This window comes from Artibeus jamaicensis, unplaced genomic scaffold (genome assembly GCF_021234435.1).
Source record: "Artibeus jamaicensis isolate MK-2021 breed Jamaican fruit bat unplaced genomic scaffold, CSHL_Jam_final contig_233, whole genome shotgun sequence".
NCBI classification, from domain to species: Eukaryota; Metazoa; Chordata; class Mammalia; order Chiroptera; family Phyllostomidae; genus Artibeus; species Artibeus jamaicensis.
Genome location: NW_026521486.1, coordinates 64535185 through 64551298, shown reverse-complemented (window position 1 = coordinate 64551298; position 16114 = coordinate 64535185). Strand labels below are relative to the sequence as shown.

Here is a 16114-nt window from a genome sequence, read left to right as displayed (position 1 = left end):
TTCTCTTTCTCTCTCTCTCATCCCCTCTGTCTAAAAACAACTTTTTTAAGAAAAGGATTAAGAAAAGAATATGAACTGATCAAGTTTTCTTTTAAAGAAAAGTATTCATATCTGTTCAGCCTCCTGCCTGGAAGGTGGTGATGTAGGAGATAGCACAGGAAGAACTCTGAGACTGAGTCACTGTTGCTAGCCAGCTGCATCCTGGTAGCCAGGCAATTCCTTTTAGCACTTAGGTAGCAGCGAGCAATGAGCAGCCAGAGGGTAAACAAAGGCAGGGCCCTCACCATTGCAGTCTAACAAAGCACTTAACACAGGAGGCTAAAAGCAAAGGAAGATATGCTCACTCATTGACCCTGTAATCTTGAGCCCAGATCAATAAGGCTGCCAGACATTCCAAACAACATAAATAAACTTTGATAGTGCAGGAGGGAGCCCTTGAAAGTCTGTGTGCATCATCTCTACCCGCTGGGAGAAGGAAAACCTTGAGACAGTGTATTCATTCCAAGGCCTGGCAGGGGGGAGGGGAGGCGTCTACAGTGCCCAAAGAAAAGCCCATAAAACAACTTTTGTTAACTGGCTGCCTCCCATCATGTATGCAAAATGAACAAATAGAATCTGGAGCAAGATAAGGATTCGGGCTAACAGATCCCCACCCATACCTGTGTTTGGGTAGTCACGTCTCCCTGGGGAAGCTGGCACCACCTTTACCCATCAACCAATATGTAAACTTCTTCACCTGCATCCTGCTAACTGTATAAATCCTCAAAACAAAGGACTCCCTCTCTTGGCTCTCTTGCCACATGGGGGGCCCCTGGCCAGCTGCCCTCTGGCAGGGGGGTGCCTCTGGCCTCTCATCCCTCTCTTTTTTGACCACCCAGCCTCTTGCTACCTCTGCTCTTGCCACCCTTGCTTTTACTCTCCCATTAGAACTTAGCACTGATGAACCTTACTTGCATGCTAGTAGGCTTGCTGACCTGCAATCCTTTACTGCATCGGCAAGAAGAACCAGGATTTCCCCTTAACATTGCTACATATTATGCCCAAAGTATAGGTGATGAAACTGAAGCCTGGGAATGTTTAGTGACTGGAGAGCTGGGATTCAAACTGAGACCTGACCACATTCTTGCTGTCACCCCAAGCTGTGCTGTGCTTATCTAATGTAGCAAAGGACACACTAAGAAGGGCACAATAGAAATACTTTTTCAGTCCTGCCTGGTGTAGCTCAGTGGATTGAGCACGGGCCTGCAAACCAAGCAACCACAGTTCGATTCCCAGTCAGGGCACATGCTTGGGTTGCAAGCCAGTTCCCAGCAGGGGACACATGAAAGGCAACCATACATTGGTATTTCTCTCCCTTTCTCCTTCCCTTCCCCTCTAAAGATAAATAAATAAAATCTTTTTTTTTAAAAGAAATACTTTTTCAAAGAATACTACCACTGAATCCAACAACTAAATGCATAATAGGGTTATTAAATTATGACTGATGTTTGTGATTGGGTCTACCCAACGATGTAAAGGATATATGAGGTCTGTCCAGAAAGTATCCAGCCAAGTGCTCTGAAAAGTAGAGACTTATTGAAGAAAGAAAAAGTTACAAGAAACAAGAAATATTGTACGTAGGACGATGATGCCTCATTTTCCTTCAAAGTAGGCACCTGAGGACCTCCCACAGTTCTCCCAATTGCCATCAGCTGCCCTGTCATATTTTCCTGAATCTCATTAACTGTCTGAAATCTTTTCCCTTTCAAAGGTGATTTTAGTTTTGGGAAAAGCCAGAAGTCTCAGAGCATCAAATCTGGGCTGTAGGAGGCCTGAGTCACCTTGGTGATTTGATGTTTCACAAAAAACGGCACAAGACATGATGCACAAGCAGGCACATTGTTGTGAGGAAGTTGCCAATCACCAGTTGCCCATAGCTGCGACCTTCTGAATCATCTGAATAGTTTCTGCAGAGGAATGTTCAAACTTAACACAAAATTTGATACAGAGTCTTTGCTCTGCTTGCTCAGCTCAGTCATTGTGAATGTGATGGCCCCACGGTACACATGCTCACTCTGCTGTGTCTACCACCCCCACTGACTGGTACAGAGAAGTCATCACTGTTCATACATGTGCTCCACTCTCCTTGGCTGTCCACTCCTTGGCCATCAGGTTACACTGATGTTGTGCAAATCATTTTTGTTATATTAACAATGGCTGGACTTTTTCCAAACAAACCTCATAAAACTAGAAATTAATTATAAGAAAACTGGAAAATTCACAGATATGTGGAGATAAATCATGTTACTGAACAATCAATGGCTCAAAGAAGAAATCAAGAAAAATTAAGAAACATACTTGGAAACCAATGAAAATAGAAATACACCGTACCAAAATTTATGGAATACAGCAAAAGCAGTTCATAGCATTAAAATGCCTACATTAAGAAACTTAAAGATCTTAAACTACCTGACTTGGCACCTCAAAGAAGTAGAAAAAGAAGAACAAACTAAGCCCAAAGTTCCAAGGAAGAAAAAACAAAATATCAGAAGAAATAAATGAAATAGAAACTAAAAATGGAAAAAAAAAAGATCAATTAAACTAAGAGCTGGTTGTTTGAAAAGATAAACAAAATTGATAAACTTCTAGCTAAACTCACCAAGAAAAAAGGTAGACTAAATAACATATAAAATGTAAGAGAAGACATTACAAATAATACCAGAGAAATACAAAGAACCATAAGAGACTACCATGAACCAATTGCACACCAAAATCTTGGACAACCTAGAAGAAATGGTTAAATTCCTAGAAACATACACCTACTAACAGTGAATCATAAAGAAGTAGAAAAGTCTGAACAGACCTCCTACTAGTAAGGAGAATAAATTAGCATCAAAGTGTTCTAACAAACAAAAGCCCAGGACCCAGTAACGTCACTGGTGAAATCTATCAAATATTGTTACAAGAATACCAATGCTTTTTTAACTCTTCCAAAAACAGAAGAGGAGGCAATCCTCTCAAATTCAATTGACAAGGCCCTTAGTACATTGATGCCGAAACAGGAAAAGGACACGCGTGCAAAAATTACAAGCCAATACTTCTGACGAACAGAGGGGCAACAGAATCCTCAACAAAATATTAGCAAGCTGAATTCAACAGAACATTAAAAGAGTCATACCCCGTGATCAAGTGGGATTTATTCGAGGGATGCAAGGGTAGTTCAACATCTAAAAAACAATCAGTGTGATACACCACTTTAACAAAATAAAAGATAGCAGTCGTGATCATCTGAATAGATGCAGAAAAAGCATTTCACAAAATTCAATGTATCCATTATGATAAAAACTCTCAACAAAGTGTTGTATACCTCAACATAATGAAGGCCAGCTATGGCAGTCCTTCAGCTAACAAACTCAATGGTGAGAAGCTGGGAGCTTTTCCCCTAAAATCAGGAACGAGACAATATCCACTCTTGCCACTTTTATTCAACCTCATACTGGAAGTCTATGCCATAGCGATTATGCAAAAATAAGTAAATAAAAGGCATCCATTCAGAAAGGAAGATATAAATGATTAGTATTTGTTTTTTAACTATATTTTATTGATTACATTACAGTTGTCCCAACTTATTCTCCTTTGTCCCCCTCCACCTAGCACCCCCCACTTCCTCAGGCATTCCCCCCACCATTGTTCATGTCCATGGTCATGCATGTAAGTGCTTTGGGTTCTCCATTCCCTATACTGCACTTTACACCCACAGGGCTATTCTGTAACTACCATTTGTATTTCTTATCCCCTCACTTCTTCACCCACGGCCCCTCACCCCTCTCCCATCGGGCAACTGTCAAAACATTCTCTGTATCCATGACTCTGTCTCTGTTATTCTTTTTTGCTTAGTTTGTTTTTAGTTTCAATTGTTGATAGATATGTATTTATTGCCATTTTATTGTTCATAGCTTTAATCTCCTTCTTTTTCTTATATAAATCCCTTTAGTATTTCATATAATAATAGTTTGGTGATGATAAACTCCTTTAGCTTTATCTTTTCTAGAAAGCTCTTTATCTGCCCTTTGATTCATTTTAATTATGATGTGTTTTGGAGTGGGCCTCTTTGCATCCATCATAATTGAACTCTGTGCTTCTTGGATTTGGATGTCTATTTCCTTCACCAAATTAGGGAAGTTTTCTTTCATTGTTGTTTCAAATAGATTTCCAATTACTTGCTCTTTCTCTTCTCTGTCTGGCATCCCCTATGATACAAATGTTGGAAAGCCTGAAGCTGTCCCAGAAGTTATTTACACTATTCTCATTTTTTTTAATTCTTTTTTCTTTTTGTTGTTCTGATTGGTTATTCTCTGGTTCCTTATGTTCCAAATCATTGATTTGATTCTCAGCTTCATCCACTCTACTGTTGTTTCCCTATAAATTGTTTTTTATTTCAATTAGTGTATCCTTCTTTTCTGACAGGATCTTTTTTAGGCTGTTGAGGTCCTCACTAAGTCCCTTGAGCATCCTTATAACCAGCGTTTTGCCCAGGGCCATTCTGCCTAAGCTATAATGCAATCTGAGTTGGCTGCTACTTGTGCTGCTGGGCTTGGAGATTCCCAGATGAAGCCAAGGTATGAATCTAGGCTGGGCTGCTAATAGTGCTGGGCCTGGGGCCACTTAGCAAGAGGTAGAGGGTTAGGAATTCAGTTGTTGCTTGTTTGAGAGTTTTTAGGAAGTTGTGAAGCGTGAACCAAGACCAGCCATTCATATGGATGAATGGCACTGTTAACAGCTGTAAGCTGGGTGGGACAAAGCCTCAGGGTACCTCCAGGGGCAAACAGTGTTAGCCAGGTTGATGGAGTCTCAGATATGATACCAGCCTTCTGGCTCTGTGGCTTGTTAGGGGGAAAGTTCAGAAGACAGTCAGTGGTCTCTGCTCACCTTTCTTTCTGGGAGAAAGCTGTCTCCTAGCAATCACCTTGATGCCAGACACTTCAGTTTCTCCCTGTATGTTACTGGTGCCTTTCAAGTTGCTACCCTGGTGCTGGAGCTTAGAGGGTTTGAGTCTGAGTAAGTTTGTGAGTGGGTTCTTTAAGAAGAACTAATTGGGACTTCAGAAGTTTGTTCCACCAACTCAAATGCCACTGGTTTTTGCAGCCAGAAGCTACAGGGACTTATCTTCCTGGCACTGAAACCCTGGGCTGGGGGGCCTGGTGTGGGGTTGGGACTCCTTGCTCCCGAGATATCACTCTTGAGTTTTTATTCACCGCACATGGATGTGGGACCAGCCCACTTCACATCAATTCACCCTCCTTCCAGTCTGGATGGATTTGGTTTTTTTAATTCTGTAGTTGTCAGGCTTCCATTCAACTTGATTTCTGACAATTTTTAGTGATGTTTTCCTTATAGGTTACTTGTAATTTTGACATGGCTATGCTAGGAGGTAAGCTGTGTTTACCTATGCCTCCATCTTAACCGGAAATAAAGGATTACTATTTGCACATGACGTATCATATATAGAAAATCCTAAAGACCCCACCAAAAACTGTGAGAACTAGTAAGCAAATTCAGTAAAGTTGCAGAATACAAAATCAACATACAAAAATCTGACACATTTCTATACAATTACGAATTATCAAGAAAACTGTCCCATTTACCACTGCATCCAAAAGTATAAAACACCTAGGAATAAATTTAACCAAGGATGTGAAAGACCTGAAGTCTGTAAACTTAAGACACTGATGAAAGAAATTGAAGATGTAAATAAATGGTTGTGTTCCTGGCTGGTGTAGTCCAGTGGATTGAACACGAGCCTGTGAACCAAACAACTGCAGTTCGATTCCCAGTCACGGCACATGCCTGGGTTGCAGGTCAGTTCCCAGCAGGGGACGCACGAGAGGCAACCATACATTGATATTTCTCTCCCCCTCTCCTTCCCTTCCCCTCTAAAGGTAAATAAATAAACTCTTAAAAAAAAAAGATGGATTTGCCATAAAAAAATAAATGGTCATGGTCATGGATTGGAAAAATATTGTTAAAATGCCCATACTACCCAAAGCTATCTATAAATTCATGTATTCCCTTATCAAAATCTCAACAGTATTTTTCACTGAAATAGAACAAACAATCCTAAAATTTCTATGGGACCACAGAAGACCCCAAAATAGCCAAAGCAATCTGAAGAAGTAGAACAAACTGGAGACATTATGCTTCCTGATTTTTAACTGTACTACAAAACTACAGTAATCAAAACAGTATGGTATTGGTTTAAAAACAGACACATAGATCAGAATAGTGACCAGAAACCAAACTTATACAGATATGGTCAATTTATTTAGAACATGAACCAAGAATATACAATAGGAAAGGGCAGTGTTTTCAATAACTGGTGCTGGTAAAACTGGGCAGCCACATGTAAAGGAGTGAAATTGGACCACTGTGTAACACTGTGCATAAAAATTAACTCAATATTAATTAAAGGCTCGAATGTTAGACCTGAAACCATAAAACTCCTAGAAGAAAACATAGGCAGTAAGCACCTTGACATCAGTTTGGTGATAACTTCTTTAACCTGATGCCAAAAAACAAAGGCAAAAGAAGCAAACTTAAACAAATAGGACTATATCAAGACTTTTGCACAGCCAAGGAAACCATGATCAAAATTAAAAGACAACCTACTGAATGGGAGAAAACATTTGAAAATCATATATCTGATGAGGGGTTAAAATTCAAAATATATAAAGAATCCATTCAACTCAATAGCAGAAAAAAACCACCCAGACTAAAAAATTGGCAGAGGGTCTGAATAGAGATTTTTTTTCCAAAGAAGAATAATAGCAAACAGGTATATGAAGAGATGCACAATGTCACTAATCATCAGGGAAATGCAAATCAAATTCACAGTGAAGTATATTGCCTTACAGCTGTTAGAATGGCTATTACCGAAAAGACAAGAAATAACAAGTGTTGGCAAGGATGTAGAGAAAGGGGAACCCTAAGTGCACTGTTGGTGGGAATGTAAACTGGTACAGCCACTGTGAAAAACAGTGGAGGTTCCTCAAAAAGTTAAAAGGGAACTACTATATGATCAGGCAATTCTATTTCCGAGTGAAAACACAGACTTGAAAATATGTCTGTACCCCCATGTTCACTGCACCATTACTTACAATAGCGAAAACAGGGAAGCAACCTAAGTGTCCGTTAATGAATGAATACAGAAAATGTGGTATATCTATGTACCTACAATGGAATATTAACCGGCCATAAAAAAGGAATAAAATCTCACCATTTGTAACATGGATGGATCTTAAGGGCATTATGCTTAGTGAAATTACTCAGAGAAAAACAAATACCACATGATCTCATCTGTGTGGAATCTAAAATCAAACAAACAAAAAAACCTGGAACTTAAACTCAGAGATAGTGAAAACAGATTGGTAGTTGTCAGAGGCAGGGGTAGGAGGAATGTATGAAAGTGGTCAAAAGGGACAAACTTCCAGTTCCAAAACGAGGAAGTCCTGGAGACATGTAGTGTCCAGTGAGATGAATAGAGTTAAGAACACTGGATTGTGATCTGAAATTTGCTGAGAGAATAAATCTTAAAAGTTCTCATCATAAGAAAAACATTGTAACTATGTTATCTAGACATATCATAGTGATTATTTTACAATATATGCATATATCAAATCATTATGTTGCACACCTAAAACTAACATGTTATATGTCAACTATATCTCAACTTTTTCAAAAAGTTCTCCTCAAACATTTTATTAACTCAGAACAGCTAATAAATATTGGGCATGTTTCACTTAAATAATTACAAGAAATTTTTTGCATCTACCATAAAACATGGTGTTAACATTTAATTCTCTTTTTGTCTTACAGGTCTAAAGGGCCAAGTTTTTGATCAGAAGGGAAATCCATTACCCAATGTCATTGTAGAAGTCCAAGACAGAAAACACATCTGCCCCTACAAAACCAACAAATTTGGAGAGTATTACCTCCTTCTCTTGCCTGGGTCATATACACTAAATGTAAGTATACAGTTCTAGTTATTGTTCTTAAAATATCACAAAACTCACAACACTCCTCACCCAGAAGGAATCTAAAGTAAGTCCGGAAAGTCCAGGAGTAGCACGAACACAACAGGGCAGAAGGAACAGATGATATAGGACTTGCCCTTGGCCAGGACGGAGAGAGGGAGCATGACAGGAACAAACAAAAAAAATCACTTTATTCCAACCGGCAATTAATATTTTTAATAAAGGCCAGACCCTATTTCTTGTAATACCTTTTCTGATTTTTAAAAAATGGAAGAAACCTTATTCATAGTAAGAATAATTAAACAATGTAGCTAGAGTACCTACAAGCTTTATAAAATACCATTTTAATACCCATTTCACGAAATATAATTTCTGCTATTAAAAAATAGATTTGGACAAAATTTCTTTGGGATTCATTAGAAGTAAAATTTGACCCACAAATTTTACTATATTAAGCAAGTGATAAACATATTTTGCAGTCCTTTCATAAGCAAATGATGGTGAGTTTTCCAATCAATGCAAGTGAAGTTCCGGATTTTAATTTTAATTTAAGTTATATGTTTCTGAGTCATTTCTTCCTGGTAGAAAGCATAGACTGGTTTGAGCCCAAGTAGGTGTACGCAGATGAACTCAATGAATAAGTGTCTGATTTAGTGGCAGGATTGGGTGTCTTACTCTCTGGTGACATGACTTTTTTCTAGGAAAGTCAAGATTCTTCTACTTTGTTTTGGGGGTCTGATGCCCACCATAGCCATGTTGTGAGCAGAGCTACTCCTAGGAGAAGGTGGTCCTATTCTGCAGGAAGAACTGGCTTTGCCTTTCATTATTTCACCTTTAGGACATAATAAAGGCCATGGGTTTTACTTGTTACAACTCTATGGAATTCAGAGCCCCCTGCTCCAGAGGTCACTCCTACAGCACCCAGCAGCGGTGCTCATCAACCGCTAGCTTTCTTCTTATGGTCTCTCCTCCCACTGAGTGGAGAGAATCCACGGGAAGTCCTCGCCTCACTGGGACTCCGTGCTATTTACTGTGACATTTCCATTCTGTGAAAATAAGGGTTTTCCTTGTAGTGGATCTAAATTATTTTCATGCAATCCCATAAAGAAGCCACACCCATTTGGAATAGTTATAAATAGTTCATTTCTAATTAGTTACACTAGCGTCGTACATGTTGGCTTTAGCTACTAGTTCTAGGACAAGATTAGGAGGCAGGACTTTAGGAGCTGAAATGAGTGACTGCAATACATGCCAGTTAATGGTCATGTAGATGTTATTCCCCATTCTTTTCTCTCTTCACCATATAAGATTAGTTGAGGATTTGTCCCATTTTCCTGATCATTTCCTATAACAAAAACAAAACAAAACAAAAATCTAGCTGAGGATTCAAACTCATATGAACAAAACCAGGTAAAATTAAAACATTCTAAGGAAGCAGTAAACTTGTATGCTTAGTTGTAAGGAAAATGGAATAATTTTAAGAAAAGAATTGCATTTCTAAATAACATGGATACCCAAGACTTGGGACACAGGGCAACAGTCAGCTCTTTACCTTTACTCTCCACGAAGACCGTGGGACAAAATCAGTCTGTCGCTTCCTTCTGCTGACTGACATCTCCAGATATAAAGGAACTGCCCTTATTTCACTTTGTGATTCTTGGCAACAGCATTACCAACTACGGTCCATATCAACAGACATTGGATAACTCTTTCAGTGAGCAGAACTAACCTGTTTACTAGCCTGGGAGGCGTGGCAGATTGTTACGTGTGTTTCCTAAAGGCTGTGTTTTAGTGGTGGATATTAGTGTTTTCAGCGTTGTTACTATAAAACATTTGAAATAATTCGGATGATTGTTTCTTGTTTCTTCTCAGGTTACAGTCCCTGGACACGCGCCACACCTCACAAAGGTGACTATTCCCAAAAAATCCCAAGACTTCAGTGCTCTTAAAATGGATATTCCATTTCCACTCAGAGGGCAGTTGGATTCTATCCCAGTATTGAGTCCTTCATGCCCTATCATTCCTCTGTACAGTAATTTGCCCAGTCACTCAGCTGCAACAAAGCCTGGTCTGTTCTTGTTTCTAGTGACTGTTTTTCACATATTGTTCAAGTAAAGCAAAATGTGAAACTCAACGCCATCACCACCTGAAATCAGGGATGACTCACGCCAGGTTACTGCACAGTCTAATTCCCTCTGTGGGCAACGGGACAAACTTCACTGTCCTTCCCTAAGATGAATGGTTGTTTCCAAATCCTGTAACAAGCAAGCAACTCATAATAACAAAACGAATGATTTAGTCTTGATGATCAATGGAAGACACCCAACTATCAAGTACTGACTACTTCCACTTAAAGTAGTCTTAGAAATTTGTAAGTAGTTAAACTTCAGACATGAAAAAAAAAAGGTTCCCACAAGTAAAAAAGGAGCTAATTCTGCATACAGAGAGCCAGATGAATATAAGCAATGAACACGAACATTTACTGATCACCTATTGTATACAAGACCTTGCTATGAGTGCTATATATGAAGACAGAGTGCCATATATAACCAGTTGTCAGGGCAGAGAGAAATGATGACGGGACTGGAGATATTTAGTTTTGCAAGTGTTCTAAGGAAATATAAGAAAAAATAGGCAACCGTGTCTCAGTGGCCCAAGAAAATATGGGCCTAATGGGATGACAAGGGGGTGGCTGCAGAGTCCCACGACAATGGGTCAATTAAGTAAGCACCCCTGCCTTTCTGTACCTGGGTGCAACAGTCCTTTGTTGTGCTGATAACCCCCAAAGCCTCTTGCCGGAGCTTCAGACTCACATCCAACCACTCACTGGATATATATCCACCAGGATGTGACCCAGAGGTACCTCGAGCTCATGTTGGATATTGAACATTTTGCTAGAGCTGCTCTTCCCCCTATATTCTCCGTCTTGGTTACTGGTACCACCACGCCAGAAACCTGGGAGCCAACTTTGACACTTCCTCCTCCTCTTTCATCCCCCCGTAGTCAGCCAGTCACTACAGACTGATGTCAACTATAAATGGTGGTCAAGTCTACCCTCCCTCCATGGCTACGAGTGCTTCCTCATTTCAGCTTCACTCACACACTCCACTGCAAGAGCTTTTCTGGTCTTTTGCTCCCAGCTTTCTCTTCTTCAGATCCATCCTCCTCTCAGCCCTGGGGAAGGGGTGGAAGGTCTCTTTAAAACAAAAATCAACAACCTATTGTTTGTTGTTCCTGTCCTGTCCCCTGTGTCTGGAGCGCCTGACTCACATTTTCTTCCTCCCCCCTCCTTTAACACTCAGTTCAGGTGTCTCTCCTCTAGGAAGCTTTGCTGACGGTCACCCCCTTCCTTTCTGCTTCTCCTCCTCCCAGTCAGTCTGGGGGCCCCTCTTGTTTGCTCCCCTAATGCAAACAGGCTACCTCTGTTACTGGACTTACAACACCGCATTACTCTCTTGTGCTTCGAGTGTTGCTATTTCTCCAGTAGAGGGGGAGCTCTTTGGAACCAGGGCCTATTTGATTTGTTTGAAAAGTGTATTTTGATATCCTCAGAGAACATATTAGGAACTAAATGAATGAACAAAGGGTTCCAACAATCTGCTACCCCAGTCTCTCCCAAAACTGTATCGGGCTTTGAGTCATTTTATGAAACTGGAGCCCATGCTTTGGCAATTTCCAGTTCACTAGTAACACTGATGGAAGAGTGTTTTCGTATATGTATCAAGAAATAAATTCAAATATGGTGCTTTTACTGGACTTTGCATTTATCCTAACGTTCATAGTAAAGGTATTATATTACCTGGTAATGCTATAGTTACCTTTTTTTAAATCAGAAAATACAATTTTCACTGTTAGTACTCAGCATGAAGCAATTATTCACTATAATGAGAGTTAACCAAACTTAAAACATTATATTAAGGGGAATTAAGTCAGAATTAAGGGGAAGTGTCAAACAGAAAAAATAATAGCATAGCAACCCTGGTAAACAGGTCTCTAAGTGCTGTGTATCAGTCACGGAAAATGAGTTGCCTTGGCTCTTATTTTAAATGGAAAGTTCTGTAGGATTTGGAAGCAAAACTATACTGGGCTTGGTGCGTGGTGAATGCTTGAGCCCATGTGAATGGGAGACGCATGGGCATTTAGGAGCTATTCTCATGCCAATCATACTCTACCTGCACAAAATCACACATGTTTAACATAAACAAAATTTGTAATCTTTTAATCACTTCTTTTAAAGCTGGTAATAACCTAAATATCTTGATCATTTCTATTTAAGTAAGCCATAATTTATTATACTTGAAAGTATGTATTAAAGTATTACAGAAAATGTATCAGTATATTACCTATGAAAGTACATAAAATTTGGCTTGATTTACCATCAAGCTCTAGACAATTTTTCAATCAGGCGTTCTGAGTTCTAACTTTTCCTTTTTCAAGAATTTTTTTTCCTTTTTTTAATTCTTGTTTTTAATTTTTTTTAATTTTTAAAATTAAATTTATCAGGGTGACATTGGTTAATAAAATTAAAAGACAGCAATTTTTGAAGAAACATGAACCAAAATCTGAATTGGTTCATGAGCTTTAATGTTAAAAAACGTTTTTGAAATTAGAAATTCTATCAGAATCAAAGAAAATTATTTAGAGATGAGCAGAACAATTAAAATTGCCTCCAAACCAAATTTACGTCAGACCTGAATTTAGTTCAGAGCAGGTTTGGGGGACGTATTTTCGGCAGTGGTTCTGTACCCTGCCGTTCGCAGCAAAGGTTAGTAAGTACAATGGAGTCACAGCTACACCCTCCACTAACCCAGTGAAGTGTTCCAGAGGAGAAATGACTATGAAATTTTAACTATAGTCAGACCACACCCTTTCCGACGGTTCTCCACTCTGGAATGTTCCTTAGGTTCTAAGTTTAGGTATAACTCCTTTTATGGAGAAACTGATACGGTAAAGGTTTTGGAGACAGGTGGGAGAAAAGATAGGACGGGGTCGTGAAATGATAATTAGGCAGAAGCCCTGGGCTCAGACCCACCCCACGTTCAGTTTCCTTACCGGTGAAACGAAGGTCTCTGCTGGCCTGGTTCTGGGTCTGTCGGAAGCTGTGGTTTGAAAGCCACGCTGGTGCTGTTTTTGGTGTTTGCCCAGGTGGAGGAAGGAAATTAACACTCAGGTGAAAATATTTCAAAGGCAGTGTAACTTACCCAGGACCAAATCTTCCGCCTGAGGTACAAACAGAATTGGTCTGAAAACTAAAATGAAACATTGATTAGCTAGAATGATCATTTAATTATATTTAAGGAAATTTCCCTGAAGCAATGGTTTTCCTGGTGTGGCTACACCCAAACTATGCAAACGTGAATGAATGGGAACGGATGGGGAGTGTTTTAAGAAAATGTTATCGCTGCAGATAAGTGTCAGTGCTGATTTTGGTGCTTAATTTATCACATTCAGAATTGAGCTGTTGGACGGCCTCAACGTTTTGTTCTAGAAGCACATTTGCATGGTCTACCTTTAGAAAGTAAAAATATCTGACACTTCATTGGAAAGATCTTTTCCTAAGGAATGCAGAAAAATGAGCATCGCAGATTATCTCATGGCAACAGGATAAGTCACTTACTGAGAAGTTTGTTTCCTACTGTACACAGTCAAAACACAATTAATGTCTGTTTCATGACGGATCCCTTATATCTTCCTCATGACTTTAGATGGGGGAGAGGGAGAAAATGGTCAAAGAGCAATAAAAAAAAAGTCAGTAACATCTGAAACAGAAGTTTGGAGACTGTCTAACCTCACTGTAGACTTTATATCACTAGTAAGCAGGCATTGTTCTGTATTGCTTACAAACTGTCCTATCAGGGTTTAGCACATGAACTGCTTCATAGCCCTTTGTAGATGTTTTGCAATGATTTTTGAAATTCTCTCAGTGACTTTCTAATTAAGAACTTTAAGTGCACAAATTGAGACTATAAAGTTTTATTGGGTATTGGCCATAACTACCTCTGAACTTAATAAATCTACAATGTGTCTTATTCTCAATAAACTAATATTCATGTAAACAGTGAGTGCTGTTTTTTTCCATTACATTACCTTGAAAACAAATACTTATGCAGGTCTCACAAAGTCAACATACTACAGAACTGATTACCACTGCACAAAGCCTGAGAAAGAGCAAATTTAATGACGTTTTATGGGGCAATATTGCAGTCATTCTTCAGAGGTCAGATAGTTCTTCCATAAACTCAGCCAAGTATGTTTTATTCCAAATGAATTTGTACTATGGCGTAGATAATGAAAAGTGTGCCTTCTGGTAAAAAAAAAAAAAAAACAACTTTGGAAAATTCATAATGGACATGAATGTAGTTTAATGGGTCTGAGAAATCATGCAAGAAAGAAATGGGATTTCCCAAACATACTTAGCCACAGAACCACTTTCTTTAATATCGTAGCCTGGCTCTGAGGTGTAGCCCAGCTGGCACCATCCTGCCAAGCAAAATATTACTGGTTGGATTCCCTGTCAGAGCACATGCCTGGGTTGTGGGTCTGGTCCCCAGTGAATGTTTCTCCCACAGATCGATATTTCCCTCCCTGTCTTTCTCCCTCCTTTCCTCTCTCTCTAAAAATAAATAAAATCTTTCTTTAAAAGAAAAAAACTACATTGGCAATGTGTAGGCATGATAAATGAGATTATCGGCACAGATCTGAATGTTTTATAAATAGCACAATCATTGCCTTAACATACCCTGAATATAGTGTTTATAGTCTAATTCTTACTACCAACTGTCCTCAGAAAAGATCCTTAATTCTATACTTGAAGTATTATAAATCCAAAGTTAGTAAAGCTTTACTATATTTGAGGATACTCTTTGACTAATGTATAAGCACTTCAGCCATTTATTTGTTACATGAGGTCAATTATGTGTGTGGTTAGTATTTTAAAGTTTAATTAGTAACTGGCAGTCATATTTCAGTTCTATTCTGAACTCAGTGCCATGAATTTTATTTTCCTCACCTGAGTGTGTACAACTATCATACCTGGGCATCAAACACTGGGACCGTCAATCCAAGTGGCTATTTTCACTATTTTGCTGATGATTTATAATTAAATATGAATCAAGGTGTTAATCTATGCAGTTTGAGATATTTTAGAATGCTATGTTCTGACCCTACTATTTACTTAAAGTGTTATGAAATTTCTAGACAATTCAGAGCAATGTAATCCCATTTCCAGCTAGTTTTAAAACAGTCCTGTTTATTCCATTTCTCAATTACTCTTTGTGAATTCACTGGTTTCTAAAACTGGCCTTAGGCACAGGTCTGAAACCTAAGTAACTACCAAGAACCATAAAACTCGGCCCATGAAGGCACTTCAAAGTGTCATAGCAGTTCTCAATGTAACCAACAGATTGCACCAAATCCTGAAATTAGGAGCAGAAAAGACCCCGAAGAAGGCTAAGATGCCTTGGACTTAAAGTTCTGTGAGTAAATGATGGTTACTCTGAAAGACTTCTCAAACTGACATCATTACCACCTATCCTTTACTACACCGGAGAAGCTGGATAATGACAAACATTTTTACTTATACAGTAAATATGACTACTAATTAATTTTTTATCTAGAAAAAGTATTTTACAAGGTTCTGAAAGAGTAGAGAAACTAAGGATTGAAAGGTTTAGTAATATCTAAAATTTAAGTGTAGGAGACCCGTTTGTTTTGGTCTGGCAAATGTGACTCAGCTCTGTATGGAAAACCTACAGAAGTGAAGTGGTGGGCAGGAGCCAGACCTTCAAACTGAATTTTTCTGTGGCGATCAGGCCTAGAAAATGCATCCACACTGTTATGGCTTGCTCTTGCTAAAACTCCATCACCCTGGTCTAAAACAACAAACATGTATTGTCTATCTTCAAGGTAATTTCCAAAGCCTGTATGAATTCTCCCAAGGACAGAGCTAATCAGCTCATGGCCATTTCCCTCTGCATGTTATTTTCATTTCCTTGATTGTACCTAAAACGTAGACAATAATATTCCATGTAATAGGTAATAAATCCTTCTTTGATGTAAGACCCAAGAACGACAATAAAAGCTTATCAAGGCAAGGGTCAGGGTGC

General features: G+C 39.0%; 1 protein-coding gene across 2 annotated transcripts in view; it reads left to right on the top strand.

Moving 5' to 3' along the window:
* Nucleotides 1–13070, top strand: part of CPM (carboxypeptidase M) — an 87217-nt gene extending 74147 nt beyond the window's left edge. For both annotated transcript variants that reach the window (XM_037150086.2, XM_053662167.1), the window contains 2 exons: nt 7852–8000; nt 9882–13070. In XM_037150086.2, coding sequence (XP_037005981.2) covers nt 7852–8000; nt 9882–10124 — 392 coding nt within the window. In that variant the 3' untranslated portion in view covers nt 10125–13070. The remainder of the gene's footprint in view (nt 1–7851; nt 8001–9881) is intronic.
* Nucleotides 13071–16114: the final 3044 nt, after the last annotated feature.